Genomic DNA, 21,026 nt, shown 5'->3' with positions numbered 1-21,026 from the left:
TGAAAAAGTCAGATGACATTAAAAATAATAGCAAATCCTTCCTCTCCTGGCTTGGGAGCGAAGCTGAAAATATGCACCTTACAGGCACCAGGATCACAAGGCAAATAATAAGAGATTTGTGTAGGCGGAATATGTTTCACATAGTGGGTCGGGATCTTTCAGGACCAGTAAAGTGTGCTTGAACTGTACTGCACTTGAGAGTTGATGCATTTCACCCTTAAAGAAAGGGTATGACAAGTGTCTGGAGGCAAGGAATTAGATAAATACCTGCCTAAAAAGAGATACAGTGCAATGAACGTGGAGAAAAAACATGGGGAGAATCTGCCTTTGGGACTGGTGGATTCTCTCCCAGCAGGTATCCTGAAATCAAGATAGAGATGTCTCCCTGGAGAAATGACAGGTAGCAGTTATGGAGTTGAGATTGACACTGGTTTTGTGGCATTCACATTAGATGAGTGTAATACTTGCTTTCATCTGTGTCATCTATGAAAAGTCCAGCTGTGTTGCTTGTCCACAGCAGTTAATGTCAGTGATTTCGGGAAGGAATACGAGCTGTGACACGGCAGTGGCAGAGCAAGGCAGGCAGCCCTCTAGGCAGCTTTCTGGAACGGATTTTCTCCTTTTTTTTTTTTCCCAGATGACTATTGCTTTTCCTTCTTTGGGTTTTGATTCTCACTGCAAAGCTCCAAAACTAGCCCCTATAGAGTCTTCCCTATTGAAAAGAGAATGGGGCAGTACGTGGCCAGGCTGGAGGTGTAAGCACCAACAACACACCTACATAAAAAGCCCGCCCTGTAAGGATTAAATCGGGTTTCCACTGACTGGTGTTCCAAGCTGTGCCATAAACACAGCAGCCAAAACTTGACAGCAACAGCAGGAGGCAGTTCTTTATTAAGACGAGAGCACTAGTGAATAAATGAGGAAGGGCAAGTGTGTGTGTGTGTGGCGGAAGGCAAGCGAGAGTGGAAAAATTATTAAGTTAAGAAGATGGATTTTTTTTCCATCTCCCTGAGCAGTGAACTTTTCCATTGATATAACAGAAAACTTCCAGAGAGCAGCAGAGCCAGTAAAAACAGAGGAGATAACATCAGTGCTGTGTGCTGAGTGGATGGGCAGCTATATTTAGTGGCTGGCAGTGTAAGGAAGAACAATCATTAATGTTGGGAATTGGCTTCGTTAGGGCTTAGAGACAACTGAGTGTGATTCCTTAATGACTTCAGTTGCTAAATGAACTCTCCAGACTTCTGGTATCTCCCCAGCAGGGCCACGCGGTGCGGAAACAGGGGCTGAGGAAGGGCTCTGCACCACCCCTCATGCTTGCAGCCCTGGCTGGGACATCTGGAGTGGGTCAGGGCCAAGCAAGGGCTGTCCTGAAGCTGCAGCCAGCTTGAGTTCCCCCAGGGATCCTTCTCACGAGCAGGATTGTCTGCAGTACAACATACTGCTTTCCTCCGTCCCCAGGCAGGCAGAGGGCAGAGGTGCACGAGGAAGGGGCAGGGGCTGCAGGCTGGCACTATGGCATGTGCTCCTCTCTGGCCAGACTCACCTTTTGTATCCTCAGCCTTCCACTGGGCAATGCACAGCCATCAGGAGGGAGCCTTCCTCCCTCTCTCTTGAGACTCAGGAGCTGTTGTCACCCCTGACACCTGCCCCTCTCCCAACCCATTTCCACCACGAGACCTGGTGCGTATCAGTGGTGTGAGAGGCTGTTTGTAAATCTCTCACTGAAACAAAGCACTATGTAAGCAGAGACTGTCACCAAGTGTAAACACAAGTGGCCTCTACACAGTGAGCAGCCCCATGATCTTTCTGGGGGTCAGCCCTGCACCCCCATGCTGTCAGGCACAGGAGAGGTGTTGCTGATCCACTGGGGATGCTGCTGTGTCATGTTCAGGTCTGGGCTGGCTCGGCCAGCTGGATCTGTGGAGCGAGACAGTGGGGGGTTATCAGTGAGGCTCAAGGCAGCACTGAACATCCTCAGCCTCACAGGGAGCTGGCAGCAGCCCCCATGGGATGTCCCACATTGCCATCCCCCAGGCAGATGTTTGAGGGGCTGCAGCTGCTTGAGGAGGTGCAGGGATGTGCTGCTTTCATCCTCCTGCACCAGCATGGGCAGTGGAGGTAGGGAAGGAGGTCCGAGGGCTGCCTGCTCCCTGTCTTTGTCATCCTCAACACACTGCCCAGTCTGTGTCCCTCTTCTGCAGGCACCTTTGAGGGGCAGGAGGGACAGGCCCACCCCCACTCCTGTTGGCAAAGGGCAGCTGGGGTGAGACAGGTTGAGAGTGGAATATCTGCCAGTTAGGCTTCTCCTGAGACATCCAAATTTCTTGCCTATAATGACAAATATGTGGGTGGTTCCCAGCCTCCTGCTCTGTAAAAGCAGGATTTGTTTTGCTTGTGTGGGTTTTTTTTCCAGCTTTTGAGGTGGTTTTTTGTTGTAGCTATGCATCTGGGTGCATTGTGTGTTCTTGGTTTTAGTCCGTGTGCCCAGGTTTTGGGGAATGGGGAGGAGAGAGGCAGAGGAACCATCATTTTGCCTCATCCCCTGTGCCACTAGCAGCAAAGCCATCACCATCCCAAATTTCCTGCCAGTGACTCTGCTCTTAGGCAGTGTTTGGAAGGGAGGGCAGAGGCTGTGCTGCAAGATGCCCTTGCTGCTGGTAAAGCTGAATGCATCCTGTACTGTTCTGTATTTTCCCCTTGGCATCCTCCAAGCCTGCTCAGCAAATCAAGCTGCACTTTGGTTAGCACAGAGCTCAACAACGTGCTGACACCAAGCCCAGGAGCCCCCAAAGTTCTGCTTGCCAGCACCGAGTCAGGGGCTGCCCCCAGTAGCCAGCCGGGGGCAGGAGGAGAGGGTGAGCACAGGGAGGTCCACGTGTCCAGAAGCAGAGCAAACACTCCGCAGAGTTTCCCGGGGGACTCCAGCCCGCTTGAAGTAACCCGTAAATAAAAGCGGTGCGAAAATACATCCCTCCCTAGTTATTTACAGCTCGCCCCCACGAGTGTTGCTGGGGAGGCGAGAGCGGCGTGTGCAGGAGCAGCAGTGCCGAGCGGGTCCCGGCCGTGGGCGGCGCAGACCCCGCGCTGCAGGAGCCGTGTGTGCGCTCAGCTCCACGGGCCCCGCGCCTGAGCAGCAGATGTGTGCGGGGCTGTCCCGGTGTGACCCGCCAAGAGACAGCAGCCGAGCAGCCGTGCTAGACAGCTGTGAGAGTAGGAAGGGTTGAACACCGCTGGGCTGAGTCTGCCTGCCCGTGAGTTCAAGGGAGGCAGGTGCTTTTCCAGCCCTCCCAAGGTGTGTTGCTTTATCAGCATGAATTCGTAGTCCTGGCATGCTTAAGCTGCAGAGAGCATGAGTCTCTTATCTGAATATTGGGTTGAATTTTGCAGCCCATGCTGTATAAATAATTAAAACCATCCTTTCTTGCTTTAAGAAATAGTAAGGAAATCTGTGTAAGTCTGTGAATGGGGCACCTACTGAGACTAGACCTGTATGCAGAGCACCTTCAGACAGAGAACTTCTTCTCTGTCTTTTCAATAAAAACGACAAATGCTTCTCCCTGTAATGTCTTCCCCAGTCTCCTGTGGTAACTTCCTCGGCCATCTGAGATTACGCTTTTCTTCCAATTAGGAATGTCATGTGTTTTGTCACTGCTTGACAATATCTGCCATGTGGAGACAAAACCAGGTGGCTGATCTGGAGATGGCCAAAAAAAAGACGGGAAAAAAACATTCGTTGATGCCAGAAATAACAGTAATAATAGTGTGCATATGGAATTTGCATTGCGATCCAGGCAGCCTGATTAATTAAAAGGGAAGAGCAAGGCCCTTGAATATGCAGGCTCAGCAAATGTCAGGCTGTGCCCTCCCCTAAGAGCATGCCCCGTATCTGGAGGCGGCTGTGGGACCTCGTGTTGCTCCGTGCTGTACTCTTGAAAGCATGTGTGTTTCTTTTTGTGCGTCTGCATGCCTCCCACCTAGCAACCCTGTTCTGTGTCTCCTCCCCAGGGGCAACCCTCCTGCCAGGGACCGAGCCCACAGTGGACACGGTGTCAGTGCAGCCCATCCCAGCCTACTGGTATTACGTTATTGCCGCCGGAGGTGCTGTTGTGGTGCTGGTCTCCGTCGCGCTGGCCCTTGTGCTCCACTACCACCGGTTCCGCTATGCGGCCAAGAAGAGTGATCACTCCATCACCTACAAAACCTCCCACTATGCCAACGGGGCCCCTGTGGCCGTGGAGCCCACCCTAACCATAAAACTAGAGCAAGACCCCAGCTTGCGCTGCTGAGAGCCGAACAGGAACGAGAAAGCAAACAAAACACAAAACAGACAGACAGAAACTAAGACTTCAAATACGTTGCCTCAGTTTTGCACTTTTTTCCTTACCTAGCATATGTGTGAACTCTTAGATATCTCCATCCCTTCTCTGTCCCCCAGCCCTCCCCGAATCTTTTACAAACTCTAAACTAATGCTGCATCTTGGATCGCCAGAAGAGACACACCGCCCCTTCACTTCAGAAGTGAACGCTCCCTTTCTATTACTTTTCAAGGATTCTTGGGGTGTCGGGTGGGGGTTTATTTTGTTTTGTTGTGTTTGTTTGGGGAGTTGGGTTTTTTTGTTGGTCGGCTTTTTTTTTTTCTCCTCCCAGTAGGCAACCTGCAAGGGAACCTGATGGTGAGCCTGGAAGCTTGTGTGTGAGGCTCGCGTGCATGTGTGCTAAATCTGCGTGTGCGAGTGTGCATGGGAGTGTGTGTGTCTGACTGACTGAATGTATATTTAGAAACAGCCCCTTTTTGATGTGCTTGTTGTTGCTTCTACTTGCACAGGGAATGCCTTTGTTTTTGTTGTTGTTGTTGTTAATTTCCCCCCCTTCCCACTTCCTCTCTGGAAGGTCTGGGACGTGTTTATGGTGAATGCCCTGATTTGTTTACTTGGGGAAGAGAGCAATGCTTTTTTGTTGCCTTATCTAGCTTTGGCTGGGTTTCTTGTTTGATAGTGTTAATGTCCTGGGTGCAAATTGAGAAGAGGCCAGGTTGGACAGTAGAAATGTCCACCTCAGATGGCTAGAAGAATCCAGAGAGGTCCATAGATATTCAAAAAGTAAGATCTCTCCATTTTATTCCTTCTGCAGCCAACATGATAACACAGCCATTGTTTGGAAGAGGGAGGGGAAGCCCTCCTCTTCCCCCACCCGCAAGTGAATCTATTTAAAGTTGCCTTATATCAGAGAAGCTCATAATGAATGTTTTGTTTGTATCTGTTAAAGCCAGCCTTAGGGTAACACGTAGACTTCAGCAGGTCTTAGTGGATGCTAAATACTGTAGTTTCTTGAGAATTGAAGGTTTATTTATTTAATAAGTATCCTCGTTCTGGGTGCTGATAGTTTTGCTTTTACATGGGGAAGGGGGAGAAGACTCCTCCTTGTCTTTCTGCTAGAAATATTCAAGGGACAAGTACAGTTCCCCTTTCTGGGTTTGTTTTTTTTTTTCTTCTGCCCAATCCATAGCTGCTGAATCATAAAAATTGCCCGTTGACTTTCTAGAATGTCAGTTTTGCGTTTGCTAATGTTCTGCTTCTTCGAGCGCCAGTAACATCTAGCAAGCCAAGCCCAGCCAGTGCGCCTGGGGGGCCCAGCTATTGCTGCTGCTTTAACTGGGGAGGCGAGGAGGAGCCTCCACATGCCTCCGACTGTTGAATGGCCCAGCGTATTGTAGTGGAAATGCCTTATATAAATTACTGAATGATGACATGCAAAAGTGATTTGAATTGTTAACTCTAATCTGTTTGCAGGCAAAAAAAGTACCTCCAGTGAGCAAGGTTCTCCATCTTGTTTGTGTCCATCTGTGATGAGTGATCAGATTCCCTCCCCCTTTCTAAACTTGCTAGTGCCCACCCTTCCTTTGCCCATTAATATTGCATAAAATGAATCAAGATGAGCAGCTCTGTTAACCTCCCTGCAGCCTTGAGCTGCTTTTTGGTCTGGGAAACAGTAGAAATACAAACTGTGCTTAAGTGGTATTGGCCCCTGTTGCAGCATAGCCCTATACCCAGGGGATGTCTGTCAATGGGGGTATCACTCTATCCCCCTCCTTGCCTTAATTCATGCAGCCCTGAATTCAGCTCCCCATACTGTTTTCACAACAGATTTCAGTGGGATCCTCTCAGCTGCAGCAGCAAGTGTCTAAAACATGCAGGGAGTGCAGAAAAGCCCAGGGTGATGTGCCATGGTGAGCACATTAAGTGTGATGTGTGCTCAGGGCACCAATGCACCCGGGCCTGGCTCCCACGAGGTTTTTGAGAGCAGCAGGGACATGCCTGTCCCATAGGGCCAGAATGGACTCGGGGAGCTCCTGCCACCTGGAAGGCAGTGCCATTGAAAGGTCCCTGGAGAGGGACTTACAGGGCCAGGGTGCTTTCACCGTGAGCCTCCTTGTCACACAGCACTGGTGTTGCAGTGCATCTGGTTTGGGATGTGGAATCCCATCCCTCTCAGTCAGCTGCAAATTAAAACAGATGTGAAATACTGGCATGTGCTCACTGCATTTTCAGGTCAGCCCAAGCCATGTCAGCAGATGATATTGTCACATTTCCAAAGTCAGTTCAGCCTTTCTAGTTCAGACGATCTCACTTTGACCAGGTTCACCCCCATAGACTTAGCAAGTGTGCATTGGTGTGTCAGAGAGGAGAATGTGGCACCCTGTCTTTCAAACCAAAATCACCAAAGACAAAACAGAAGGTCACTTCAAGATTTTTACTCCCAGTTCTCCCCTGGTCCTTGAGCCCTGACATCCCCAGCATTGCCCAGTTGCCTGTGTGTGAAAAATATCTTGTGGAAATTTGAAATTCTTTGAAGATGTATTGTGGAATGTAATAAAATGATGATATTTTTATACAAATATCTGGGGTTTTTCTTTCTTCTTCTTCCTTTGCTAACAAAAATGCTGTTGGTTGAAGCAAAGCAGAGTTTCAAAACTCTTTGGAGTGTCAGGGCTATTTCTTTTAGCCAAGTGAAGCTCCTGCTCCTGCTGTGTGCAGACCCAGCTCCCAGCAGCACAGCTGCTGTGTGCACCCTGCCTTGTTGCACTCAGGACTGGGCCATTAATAGCAGCTTTTATATCCATTACATTTGTACCAGTCCTTCGTGGGAGTTTTGGGAGGCTCGACTGACTCTTGGGATTGTTTGGGGATTTCACTAGTGTTGCCTAAGTGCTAAATTGCTCAGTGTGATTATGCAGAATTTCTCCAGCTGGGGCCCCTGGAGACAGGACATCCTACTTTCCAGGGCCCCTGGGGCTGGCTCAGCTGCCAGCTCAGCTGAGCTGCATGCTCTGTCCCTGAGCACAGCAAAAAATGGGGAAGCCATTACCAAAATTAATAATGAAAACAGCAATGCCTTCTTCTTCTGTGCAGTCCTCGTCTCTGTGTGTCAGACTGTTCAGGAAACCCGCATGGGAGTGGCCTGGGTGCCACAGCACCGAGTGTTTGGACAGGTGTATGTCCCCTGCTTTCCCTCCCCCTGAGTCCTCCCAACTTGTTACAGGGACCTCTGCTGCAGCAGTTCTGCTTCCAATCTTCTCTAGGTGCACCTTTCACCCCTTCAGCAGAGTCAGCAGCATCACATTTCATGTGAAATATATTTTGCTGCCAGTTTGAGAGGTTTTTCCTTCCCTCCTTCATTTATTTTTCCTTCTATCATATTCTTTACCCTGGCATAAAGCTCAGCTTTGCAATGAAACTTCCTGACTTTGCTAAGAATTCAGACCATCAACAAAAAAATAATTCAAATGTGATCCCTCACATTGGCTATTCAAACACAAGCAAAGCTGAGGACCCATGCTGCTTTTTTGGAAGAGGCGTTTTTTCCCTCTAATTGTACAGCAAAGCAGATTACATTTGTAATTTGCATTTTGTACACTTCAGCGACTGTTCAAGCAAAATTCAAAACAAATATGCACATGTGAAAAACAGGGAGGGAGAAACTGACTGATGGCTTCCCAACAAGAAAGAAAAAAATTCTGTTAAGTAAACAGACGAAAAGGGAGGAATCGTTCAGGATTAATTATTCCATACATGCACCACAGACAGATTGGCCAGAGAGTTGGGTGCTGCTCAGGCTGCAGCACATCCTAGGGAAGAAAGCAGCTAAAATTAGCATGCTTTGTTTAAGGAAATAAATACAGCTTAGTGTGATTTTGATGCAAACTCTTCTGCCAGCAACTTCAGGCATTTAAGTGTCTACTTTAAAAAAAAAGTGGTAAACTTTTCAGGGGAGCAGTAGGGGCTCTGTTTTTCAGGGAGCAACATTAGGGAGCACATTAGCCTGATGTGTCCGATGTGTCACAGGGAGGCTTCAGGCGAGGCTCCCTAGTGGTATATGGCCTGATGGTGTCAATGTTTTTATCTTGTCTCTACAGTTGGTGTCATATTGTAGGAGCAGAAGGGGGTCCATGGGCACTCTGTGAGCACTGGGGCAAAGCCAGTGCCTAATGGGGATGTGAGAGAAGGAGTGCTGACCTGGCAAATCAAAGGGCGCCGTGGGAAGGGCTGTGCTGTGCCTTGGCAATGTCAGTGTGCCCGAGATGGCTGATCAGTCAGGAGCAGGCTGCAAAGCTCATTCACCAGCCGAGGGACACAGTTGGGTCAGCCTCCTGCCACAGCAGGCACCTGCAGGATGACACCTGGCACAGAGACCCCAGAGCTGCTTTCCCTCCAGGGCTGTGGGGATGAGGTTGGCTTTTCCTGGCCTGGCTGAAATGCCTCTGCTGCCGAGCACAAGGGAACAAGGTAGAAACCAGGATGTGCATGGAGCTATGTTTGGATTTTTACCCCTCTAGAAACCCTGTGAAAACCTACTGACTTTACCGGGGCCAGCCCCCACTTACCCCGTGTCAGGGCAGCAGTGAGGCACGCAGACAGCAGGCGAGGCCCCGAGGCGAGCTTGGACAGCCGCCTGGCTTTCCGCCACAGCTCCTCCATCAGTGGCTTTGGCGGCTCTTAGCAGAGACTGCAGGCGTGACTGCCAGTTTGAGGAATCGTGTCGTTAGCCATTGCACTGTAAAAACAAACAGCAACAACGGGGAGGGTGATAAACGTACCAGGATGCCACAAAACTGCCGGCTTCTCCCCCAGCTCTGAGCCCTTTTGTGGCAGTGGAGGGGACAGTGCCACCCTTGGGCCGAGGAGCTGCTTGGCTTGGGATAGGTGAGCTCCAGCACAGAGCACCAAAGCTGCGTGTCAGCTCCTTTCCCGGGTAGTCCAGCACTGAGAGAGAGGGAGAGGAAACACACGCTGTGTGATGCTGCTGTCGTGGCGTACGCACACATGCCACCACCGCCGTGTCCCTGGCCTGGTGCCGGTGCTGAGGAGAGGTGCAAAAGCAGGGCACGCTGGAGAAGGAGTCAGGATGCAACAGGGGATGTGTCTGCTTCAGGGAGGCTTTGGCAGGGTACTCCTTTGGGGCAGCCACCCTGGCCATCTGCCATGCGTGCAGCAGGGCCGGCTGCCATGTGTTGGAGGGCAGCACTGAGGCTGGAATATACCTGCCTGCTCGTGGCCACCTCCACACCAAGCACCCAGCCTGGCTCCATGTCTCCTAGTGCTTTTGGTGGGGGATCTTCACCTGCCCAGCCATACTTCCCACCTTACCTTCATATGGGAAGCCCAAGGAATATAAGAGGCTTATCTGTGCCCCCAGTGTGCCGATAGTTCTGTGGTGGTCTGTGGCATGCACCATCGGCCACCGCCGGGGCAGCCCTAAGGCAATCAGAGAATAAGGTCCAGGGCTTCCGGCACTGCGGAGGGATGCCGAGCTGGGGAGTGGCAGCTTGTTTGCTTTCTTTAATGCTCAACTGTAGCCAAAGCACTGTTTTAATTTGAAATTTGGCAGGGATTTATCCCTTCTGTAAACTAAAGTAGTCCTGTGTTTCTGGGGGAGTGGGAAAGAGAGAAGTGAGGTGGATTTTCAGCTGGAAATAGAGCAATGGGAGATTCAGAGGGAGTGTTTCTGCCTGGAGTCTGTGCTGCTGCTTTGAGAAGCGCTTCTCCATTTGCCGAGGGTGGGAGGTGTCACCCCCAGCCCCCGGGGCTCCCAGCCAGAGGAGCAGCGCTGCGCAGCCGCCAAGCAGAGCGGTGTCAAGGCAAGGCCACGGCGGCTGCTTTGCTGTGTCAAAACAAAATGATGTGTGTTGGAGTCACACTATTGCTGCGGAGAGAAAAGGACTGGGAATGAGCAAAGAGAGAAAAGCAAGGATGAGAGCAGAGCTGGAGCTCTGTTTCTCTCTGCCAAGGCTGGGAAATGGCAATTTCTGACCCCATTTTCCTGGCTTTGGCTGCATTTAATATTTCAGACCCTCGTGGGTACTGTTTGGCAGCAGAGCAGTGGTGTACCTCCTACGCTCCCCTTGGTGGGCAGGATAGCAGTGGCCAAGAGGGATGTTGTAGCAGCAGGAGAGAGGAGTGAGCATGTAGCTGGCTGCCCTCGAGTCCTTTCCACAGTGGGGAAACAACCATGTGCTGCTTATTTCCCCAAAACCAGCAATTTGTTTCTCTTCCTCCTACACGCTCTGCTTTTTTGTCCCAGCAGGCACAGCCACAGATATTACTGGAAAGTAAAGACTGTAGGTAGCAGAGCTCACAAACCACCATCACCTGGTGCATCACTTTAAGCCCCAGAGCCCATGGACCGCTGCAGAAAGTGGGGAGCAGGAGCACAGGGATGCTGGAAGTGCATCCTGGGTGCTCTCCTGGCCAGGCTATCCTGTGCCAGAGCAGCTCTAGGCAGGCAATAATATCTGGAAATTGCTGCAAGTTTGATATATTGTTTGGGAAAGCCACCTCCTGCTGAGAGGCTCATTCTGTTCGCTCAGAAAGACTCCAAGAGGCACCACACATAATTTGCCTGTGTGTAGAGAAAGATGCAGGGTGATTGAGCTCTGGCCCAAGGTGTAGGGACCTGGCAGGAGGCAGCACCTGGTGTCTGGACTTAAACCAGACAAAGTCAGGCTAGAAAGAAACAGCAATTTTTTTTTCCTGACAGTTGTCATTTGCCTTGAGAGAATGTGTCCAGTTTCCAGAAATCAGGGCTGGGTGTTCTCTCCAGAGCAATAGCTCCTGGCTTGGAGCAGAGGTCTCTGCCCGAGGTGGTGGTGCTGCTGGTGAGGCCATGCAGGAGGGCAGCTGTGGTGGTGGGAAGTACCTGCCAGGCCATAAGACATGCCGAGCTCAGCTTCAGAGAGGTGAGCTGCCTCGGGCAGGTTTGGAGAGCTTCCCTGCCAGAGGCATAAGTATGTCTGCGGTGGGACACCAAAGAACCTCTGGCACAATCCCTCCCACCCCTGCTACTATTTTAAAACAGATGTACACTGAAGCTCTTTAATCTCTGGAAATACTAATTCTCTCCTGGTTTCCCTCCATGTGAGTTCATATAAACATGGTACTTAAATCTGTCCTTGTCTTTGATTAGAATTTCATCTTTCTTTTTTCAGGTCCCATAAATTAGCCTTTTAGCTGGCAGTGCTCTCAGATCCAACAGATAACAGCCTTTCTCAGCATCTGGCTGTTTCCAACATCATCTTGCTAATATCATCTTTTGGCCATGACTGGTTAGGTGTTCACAGCTATCATTTGGCACACAGGCTTTAAAAAACAGCCTCTCACTCAGGAGAAATCATTCCTCATATTTAATTGCAGTTTCCCCCTAACTTTCTTAACTACCTTTCTCTAGTATATTTTTTTTCCCTTTTAAAATGCGAGGTAAATTGTGCCTGGAATACACCCTTTAAGGAAGCAGCTGTCCACAACACAGAGTGATTCATGTTTCTCCCATTCTGCCCACCAGCTTGCAGGTCTTTTCTGGGCACCACTTTCTAAGGGAGCTGCCTTCTGTGGCCTGCTCCGCTTGTGACAGTATTGTTGAGACTTGTACCAAAGGAGCCTAATTGATGACAAACAGCAGGCTAAATTCTGTGACAGGCTAGATTCTAAATCATCTCCTCTAGGAACTGAACTGAGACCACCAGCTTCAATTCCCACAGACACCCACACAGCCTGAGCTGATTCAGTTAATGACTCGAGAATCCCCAGTATGGAAAAAGAAACGTCGCATTATATTTTTCTAAAGCTTTCCAGAGGGTGTAGAGCCCTGCATGATAACATACAATCAAATAGCAATGAAATAGCATGTGGGGAACAGAAGAATGAGGGCCTGAGGAGGAAAGAAAATGGGCAAGTAGGAAAGTATCATTTAAGCAGGACTTAAGAGTCAAATTAGCATGGGGAATTGAGCAAATCACTAGAAGAGTAAATAGTTTCTGGGCTGGGCTTTTTGTATAAATGTTCTCTCTTTTCAAGTTTTCCCAGCGCTCCTTCCTTTCAGGCTGGAAGAACTGGTGTTCTTTTGAAAGTGTTGATTAACCAATACTTTTTTATTTCTGGCTTTTCCCTCAAGGTTACCCTGGGAAATAACAAAAGGATCAAATTGCTCGCTTGTTCTCTCACGAAATTTAGAGCAGCTACAATATGGAAAGTCAAATGACTTCCAACAGCCTTTCTCCACACATGGGCTCCTTGGGCAGACTGTTGTCCAGTTTTGACCTCTGCTTGTCTTTGAGCAACATGCAGTTTCTGGGTGGCACGGATGGCAAATCTCACTGCTTGTCTTCCAGTGGGTGACTAGCAGTGCAAACGTCTCCACGTGTGAACTGCTTTGCAAGTTATTTTTCCACATGTTTGGTTCTAAATGTTTGCAAGAGGCCCTCAGGCAGTTCTCCCAGCCCTAAGATGTTGCCATCTGGGCCTGTCAGTTCGAGAACTGTTGAGAAATCATGTGAACTCGCTGCTGAAGTGAGGACTTACAGAAGGCAGTGTGCACCTATGTTTCTTCAACAAGGTACCAGCAGCCTTGAGTCACCTTAACTACCTGACTCACTAGATGCAGAACTCATCAGCAGGAGGGGCAAATGTTGGGCTGTGTGCATTCCTGTTGCTAGGCTCGCTTGAAAATTCAAAGAAATCCCTTAAACCTTTGGGTGCAGATACAATTCTGCCCGAGGAGTGGGAAGGTATCGTTAGTACCAGCAGAGGATTGCTGCAGTCAGGTGTCAGGTGGTGCTGGGGCAGCATGACTTCAAGCAGAGACCCTGCTTTGGAAAAGAATCTTGAAATGTAGCTGCCATGGATTGCCTGACACAGTTGTCTGGGATAGCAAAAAAATGTATTTGACAATCCAGGAGGCCTTTTCAAGTCTTAAATACCCATGCAAATATGCAGAAATATTCTTTTATAAGGTTTTGAATAATTTCTTTGCACATGGCTTTTTAGGCACAAGTTACATTCTTTGGTTTTGGTTGTTTATAAGTAACCTCTTTAAAGTCTTCTTGCCATTTTGGCACAAGACACAAAGTAATCTTGGTTCCAACCACAACTATTTCCAAGGTGTGACTTCTATCGCTTTCTAGTCCCTGAATTTTTGCATTCCTGATCATTTTGAGACACCTTCTCAGTTAAGGACCCCAAGTTACAGTCAGCTTTGAAAACTCTTGGCAGATTGAAATGAAAAGACATTTTCTTTTGGAAAAGTGAAAAAGAGCCATGGTAACTGTACGCAGAGATAATGATAGGAAGACTGCACAGGAAAATAACTTACTTCTGCTCAGATTATAATATGTGCATTTGGTTACTAGTCCTTGGTCTGTGCTGAACAATAGAAAGAAATGTCACCACTAAAAGGAATTTGGATCAAGGAAATGTTAACACAAGGACCTAGATATGGACACCCATTTGCCTCTCTCTCCATCTCAACCAGCTTTTACATTAAAACATATAATGATGATACATGAATTCCTCAAATTACTGTGAAGTTACATGAAACCCAAAGAGGAGCTGGGTCATTGAAGCTCTATATCCAGTAAGATGTACGGGAAAAGATGAAAAGTAGTGTGCTAAATGGATCCAGCATTAGTGGCAAGTAATGACAGGCACTAAGATCCTATTCAAAGGTGTAAGGGTAATACCCATGAGCATGTTAATAGTGAATTATGGCCATTATGGAGGCACCAGTGACAATATTTTAGTGCTATTCAAGTTGTCCAGTTTCTTTGCTTTTCGCTCACTCTCTTTTCTTCTTAAAAGCTGCTCATTTGGTGGTTATGAAATGTGACGTAGTGTGAAGATTCTGTTCTCTCAAGTGTGCAAGAGTCTTCATTGACTTTGGCTAAGGGAAGAAGATAAAGGGCTCTTCCTCCCTCCATGAGGAAGAGCCTTGTAGAAGTTTGACTATTACTTTCTTCTGGCTGGTCTCACAATCCAGTGACTAGTGGCAATGATGCACCTGGAAGGCCTCTTTTAACAAACAGTGCTTCCCATTTTGTTGTTCTAGTGAACTTCCCAAGAATGGAGGATGACTTTCCAAGCTCTGAGCAAGACTTTGAAGACAACGATGATCCAGGTTGGTATGCAAATGCCACATGGACAATTCAGCTGTGGCAGCTTGTGTTTCAGTGTCAGATGCTAAGAATACTCACAAACCTCAGCTTTAGTGAAGTTAGGAGCTAGAACACACTTGAGGACATAAACTGAAGTGGTGGCTTAGTGTTCAAAGACATTAATTTTCTTTTCCTGTTTTCCTTTTTCAACAGCCAGCAACCTTGCAAAGTCAATATATTGTATTTGTGTTAGGACAAGTGAAACTGATCTTTTAAGCATTAATTGCTGCTTGCATGGCATTTTGACTTGTAAATGAAGAAAATTAGGTCTGAGACCTGTGACAGATTGATTCCATAGTTTTGAACCCAGTGGCACTGGAAGGGCCAGAGTTTTGGTGGGTGCAAAACGCTTGCATGCTGTGTCAATTGTCTGATGTGTTAAAGTAAATCAGGGTGCCTAACTTCCTTGGTAGTTTGGTGCTTCACCTTATTTCTAGACCTGGGTTAGTGAATCCTGCTGAGATATTCCCATACTTTATATACTTTACATACTTTAACTCTTGCAAAGCCATCACAATCCAAGTAAGAAATATATAAAGGTGAGGGGGGAATAAAAAGTGATCCCTGGATAATAAGTGCCCGTTCCACTGCAGATTACTTTGGATCGGATAGGAACGACACACTGTTCTCTACTAACTCTCCAGGAACCCCGAAGCTGGACAAAGAGAAAAGCTGGCTATACACCCTGGATCCCATCCTGGTGACCATTATAGCAATGAGCTCCCTCGGTGTCCTCCTTGGGGCCATCTGCGCTGGTCTGCTCCTCTACTGCACGTGCTCCTATGCTGGACTGTCCTCACGGAGCTCCACCACGCTGGAGAACTACAACTTCGAACTGTACGACGGCATCAAGCACAAGGTCAAGATGAACCACCAGAAGTGCTGCTCAGAGGCCTGATGGGTGCCTGGGGATCACCCTTGGCTTTGTGCCCAGTGAGGTGGGCTGGCAGGGGAGTACATTTTTTGCTGTTTTCTATGGGAACTGAATGCCATAACAGGGAATGAGGGGAGCAGGAGGAGTGAGGGGAGGCACTGCTCCTGCCACCAGGTCCTGCTGCCAGGTCACACTCCACCAGGACCGAGTGGCTTTCCTGCAAACCAGACTGTGCTGGGCCAGGGGGGACCGAGCCCTTTGTTTCTTGGTTCATCTTCATTTTCTGCTGATGTGAGTGGCTGGGTTGTGGTGAGGGAGCCTGGTTTACCTTTTGGATGTGAGAAACTAAATGTTGGTTATTATTTCCCACCTCCTTTCTCTGGTGAGTTGCTGAGAAGGCTGAGGGATTTCTTTAGAAATAACACACACACACTTGGAGCCCCTGTCCATTTTAGACTCTGTCTAGATATCATTGTAGAGATTTGTGCACTTCACGCTAAGAACAGGAAGCTGCAGTTTGCAGTCCTGAAAATGGAAGCATGTTGTTACCTTCAACTTTACTTCTCCTGGTAGCAGGGGAAAGGTGGGATACTGGCTTTAGTGTCAACAGTAACAACAGCACTTTCTGAAATCATTAAGAAAGAAAATAGAAGGGAAACACTATGTGTAGAAGCACCTCTTTGAGAGAAGCTGAAGAGCCTTAAAGTGATTTGTGAATAAGAGCCATTTATTAAATCCAGATCTTTGATTGCAACAGCTGAAGCCTTCATCGGGAAGGCCTTTATTTGAATCTCCCACCCCTCTTGAGCCTGCCATTTTTCTTTTTGCTATAATGAGAAATTTGCAGCAAACAAAAGGTAGAGTCTGTCAGGTTGCTGGCACTTACGCAATGGCTTTGGGAAGGGGGCTTCACTTGGGGTTTGACTTGAGGTACAGTGCCAAGGCCTCTCCAAAGTGCCAGGGAGGGAAAATGAACAGGGAGAGAGGGTGGAGCCATGCCCACAGCCCTGGGGAGCCTGGCCATGGTGCCCACTGGCACCCCCTCACCTTCCTGGTGCTCCCCTTCTCCCAGGAGCTGGGGGGTGTGAGCTGGTGCCATCAGCACTGCTGGACCAAACGGCTGCCGCCATATCCTCTTTGGAGCAAAGCTGTGTTGCTCCTGAACAGTAGCAAAAACCCCAAGTTCTAGCTATGAGCTGTGTTTTTTGGTTTTTTTTTTACTTTGAACAAGTGCCTTAGAAGAAGTATTTTTCCTCCAGCTGATGATCAGTGCTGTATCAAACAGCAAGTGCGGCCTTCATCCTTCCCCACAAAATGCTCTTCTTCACCACTCTCTGCCCAGCAGAATTCTCCCTGGGTAGAACCCAGCAGAAATCTCGTCCTGCTACTTTCAAATGGTCTGGCTACATTGTGTGGCAGCTGATACCTCTCAACTTGCCACTGTGCTGTGGGAGAGGAGTGTTATGAAAACAGCTGAACGGAGAAAAGACTTCAAATGCTGAACCCCAAACCGATGCCTTCATTTCCAGTTCACTACAGATGGATCACTTCTATCAGCTTGCACATACATAAATAAGAAACCTTTCTGTCACATTGGGTTTTTTTTCCCAGGGGCTCTTTGGTAATACCTGGCATGTCCTGATTTTTATATTTTACCTGGCAAATAGTTTGGGTTGGGTATGGAATTATTTTCCTCACTAACTATCACTGACAAAGGTGTGATGTGTTGTGAAGCTCAGTTTGCCCAGCCCCACAAACACATTGTGCAGGAGTCCAGGTGTCTGGGGACACAAGCAACATCTGGAGAGGAGATGAGCATGGACACATGAGCAGTGTCACAGCTGCTCCTCAGTACTGTGGGAATAGGAACATTTGTCTACTGTTTCACGAAGAGCTCCCTCAGACAATAAGTTTTTAGAAAAAAAGAACCCTTCTTGGCTGTAAGAAAGACTCACGTGTACTGGGGGAGCAGATACAGCACCTACGTCATCAGAGCATCCGTGGTTCGTACACACATGCAGAGATGCGCACACACAAAGGCCTTCATTTTTTTAATTCACACTGTGCACCCGACAAAACAGCAGTAAATGTGTCTCTGATTCTCCTTTCGAATCACCTTATTTCTTTTGGTGTTTTTCACAGAAGAATTCCACAGGGGTGTTATTTTACTGTACAAAAGAAACAGAGGCAGTGAGAGGAAATGTACCAGACCATTTCAAAGCTGGATTGCTGCTGCTCTGTGATTTTATCCCCTTCAAATCACTGGAGAGGGGAAGGATGAATGGAAAAGGACCATACAGTAGAAAAGACAACTTAGGCAAACAATAGGTGAAAATATATAATTAAAAAGGTGATGTTATGGTGTCTAGTAGGCGTACAGAGAGAAGAGTTCATATATACATATATTCAGAAATAGTGTGTTTGCACACGCACGTGAATTCTCTGTATGTATCGTGTATGTGACTTATTCCGTGGGACTGACTCGTGTTAATGTATCTCTTGATCTGGGGCAGGAGAGTACTGCTGACCTTGGCACTAAGGTGGCACAGGCCCAGCACAGCAGCGCCCAGCCCGTGTGTCCCGCTCGCCCCTGGCAGCTGGGGCAGGGCCCACGTGTGCGCTTGCCAGGCGAGAGAAGGCCGATAATGCTGCACAGCCAATACCTCACTTACCTCTGCCAGGTGCTTTACTGTTCTACGGAAAACTGTGTTTGATTGTAACTTCAACAGGGAGCGGGGGAAAAGTCATCAGTGCATTCAATTCATTGCATCCTCCTCTGCAAATAGATTAGGTTTGCTGATTGCAATTCGCTCTGTGAAATTCAGAAAAAAAAATCGGCATTAATGCCTTTGCTTAAATGGGCAATTGCCTCCACACGCTTCCCATGGCAGGACATGTTGCTAATGGGTGGGCTGTAGTGCTGGGTGACTTCATTTTGTGGGAAGGTGCAGGAGGTGAGCATGGGAATTAACCATTAAGAAATTATATGCAGAAATGGAAATTCTCCAAGGTTTGCAGTTCAAGGTATTTGACCGTTCACTGGCTGAGCCAGGACTTATGGACTTAAAGAGCTTTTACTGTGATTCTTTGGTGTAACAAACAAACAAACAAAACAAAACAAAAAATAAAACTGTGTTTATATGATTTGTATAAAAACCTTTTAAAATTACTATTTAATAAACATTATGGTAGAGATTATGTTTCAATGGCTTTTTTATTCATGAAAGAGCAGCAACAAGGAAGCCAAACTGGAAGAAGGCTGTGGGCAGTACGGAATTGAGGTGCAACTGGAGGCACAGAGGGCCATGCCCACTGATGTCCTTTGCTGTGCACTGCCTGTCCCTTTGGATTACCCTTTGGATTACCCTGGATTACCCTGTCCCTTTGGCTGCCTGGCACACTGAGGTGACATGGGGTTTTAATGCAGACCCAGTGCACACACACAGCCTCTTCTATCAGAGCTGGGGACAGCTGGAAGCTGCACTGGCCCAAAAGCAGCACCGGAGACCAAACCCCAGAGTGGATGCAGATCCCTTCCTGTCACCCTCTGCCACTGCCCAATGCTGCCAGTGATCGCAGTGAAGAGTGCAGTTTTAGGCTATGAAAAACATCATTTATAACTAAAGTGTTCTGGTGGGGACCAGCTGGTCTCAGTTTGTCCACCTCACAAAGGTGCAGGTGCTGGTATCCCATGGTATTCCTGTCCTGTTTCTAGGAACCTGCCCAAGTGGGCACTGACTGGGATGGGCTGGTCTGCAGTTCAGTTTCAGCCCCGTCCTTTGGTGTCACACAAAGACAGTGTGGACTCCTGACAAACCCCAGTGCCGAGCCTGGCTCCACATACTCGTCTTCTCCATCCTTCCTCGGCTCTGTCCCACTGCCCTGGGGGAAGCCTAGGCCCAGGGGAGCCTCGTGTCTCACAGGGGTCCCAGCACCCTGCAGCAGGCAGCCAGGAGCCACTGCAGGGCTACAGAAGAGAGAAGCTGTGGGACTGAACCTATGGCTTGGATATGCTTGTTTATTTATGGGCACCCTGACAAATGAGAGCCAATCCATCAAGCCCTGGGCACCTTGAGAGCAAATGAAATTTTGCTGCCATCTCCAACACGATGACCCCCTCCCAAAGCGTCTGTGTGGTAAAGAGGGTCTTTAAGCGATGAAGGGTGGCTGGCAGCTTAGATGAAGATGACAGTGTAGCTGCAACCTTGACAGCTCTCCTCTCACCCAGGAATAAAGAACTGATGTGCAGATTGATACCTGGGGGAGAGGCTGTCAGAGAGCAGGACGGAGACGGCAGATAAGCGACTCAATCAGTGTCAGACCTGTCCTGCCGTAACACCGCCTGTAAATCACTGCGGTTTAAGGGGAGCCTCGGCTAACGCAGGGAGCAGAGAGCAGGTAATAGAAACACGGCAGGCAAAGCAGATGTGCTCTCTGGCAGAGGCTAAAAGCCTGTGAGCTGGGCTGAACCTGCTGCCTGGGCACCAAGGAGGGGCAGGCACCCACTTCAGGAAATTGAAATCTTCAGGCAGTTTTTTTCAGCACAAGCTGGGATTGCACGTGGGTGGGGCTGCTTGTGGAGCCGGCAGGATGGGGTGGGACCCGGGGTGCCCCGGTGCATTTGCCATGCCCACAAGGGTACCCACTGCCAGCAGAGGCCAGACCGTGGGGAGCCACGGGGGGTGTTTCATGTGGCACTGAAGTAATCAGGGGCTGAGCAGGCTAATGAAATCGATTTCACCATTCTCAGGCTGCTCCAAGATGAGGATCCAGCTACTCCAGCACATCTCTAGAGCTGACTGCAATCGTGTGCAAACCCTTGCTGTTTCTCTTGCCCCTTTTTCTTTCAAATATTCTTTTGCTTTTGGTTTTAATGGGAAATCTTTTCAAATAATGACTTGCTCTCTGGACAGCTGGGGGCTTGGCAGTGAGGGGAGCCATGGGGCTGAGCTAATGAGTGGATTCCTAATTAATTAATTGCAGGCAGGTGCAAGTAGAGCCTCCTGTTGCCTCACTCTCTCCTGCCTCTCTCTGAAGAACGCCTCTGTCTCCCGGAGCCTGGCACTATTGCCAGCCATCCAATGAGACTGAGCGAAACCTGGTGCCAGCTTTGCCATGGACAATGATTTTGGCAGGCAGGGAGGCTGGTGGTCCAGCTCCTCCCTGAAGGGAGCACAGGGAGCCTGTCCATTGCAGCACATGGCCTTTGCATCTGTAACTGCCAGGCTCCCTAGACCTTGATGATGAGCACCCATAAGGGCACCTTTGCTCCATTAGGAAGCTCCCGATAGCCCCTTCCCATAAAAGCGGGATTGCTTTGTTTACTGTAGCTGCACCGAAATAATTCACACCTTCCCACTTTACACCCCAAATGGACAAACCAACCTGGGCTTGAGGTGTTGGTGAACCCCAAAGTGCTGATTCCTGGTGAGCTGAGCACCAGGGATGTGACTGCAGCCAGTGCCACCACTGCTGTGTCCCTGCTGTGTCCTTTCAGCCTTACTGTGGCTTCTCAGTAGAGCCCTGTGGTGTAAATACAGAGGGTGACACTGAGTTTTGGTCTGTATACATCTGTAGCAAAATCTGCATTGAATTCAATAGGTCCTTATTGTCACTCACACTGATCAGGTAGGACTAGGCTTTCCTCTCAACTCCTGTTACATGCAGTGA

At 48.6% G+C, this 21,026-nt stretch overlaps 1 protein-coding gene across 6 annotated transcripts in view; it reads left to right on the top strand.

The window, feature by feature from the left end:
* NRP2 (neuropilin 2) overlaps positions 1-18,554 on the top strand; it is an 88,129-nt gene extending 69,575 nt beyond the window's left edge. For 2 of the 6 annotated variants that reach the window (XM_085066242.1, XM_085066243.1), the window contains exons 16-17: positions 14,377-14,445; positions 15,127-18,554. In XM_085066242.1, coding sequence (XP_084922368.1) covers positions 14,377-14,445; positions 15,127-15,380 — 323 coding nt within the window. In that variant the 3' untranslated portion in view covers positions 15,381-18,554. Of the gene's footprint in view, positions 1-4,008; positions 6,899-14,376; positions 14,446-15,075 lie in introns of those variants that run through there. The other 4 variants (XM_085066240.1, XM_085066241.1, XM_085066244.1 and 1 more) reach the window with 2 other exon arrangements.
* The last annotated feature ends 2,472 nt before the right edge of the window (positions 18,555-21,026 follow it).

Source organism: Lichenostomus cassidix, chromosome 7 (assembly GCF_008360975.1).
Source record: "Lichenostomus cassidix isolate B80296 chromosome 7, HeHo_3.0, whole genome shotgun sequence".
Lineage (NCBI taxonomy): Eukaryota > Metazoa > Chordata > Aves > Passeriformes > Meliphagidae > Lichenostomus > Lichenostomus cassidix.
This window is presented reverse-complemented; position numbering and strand designations above follow the sequence as displayed.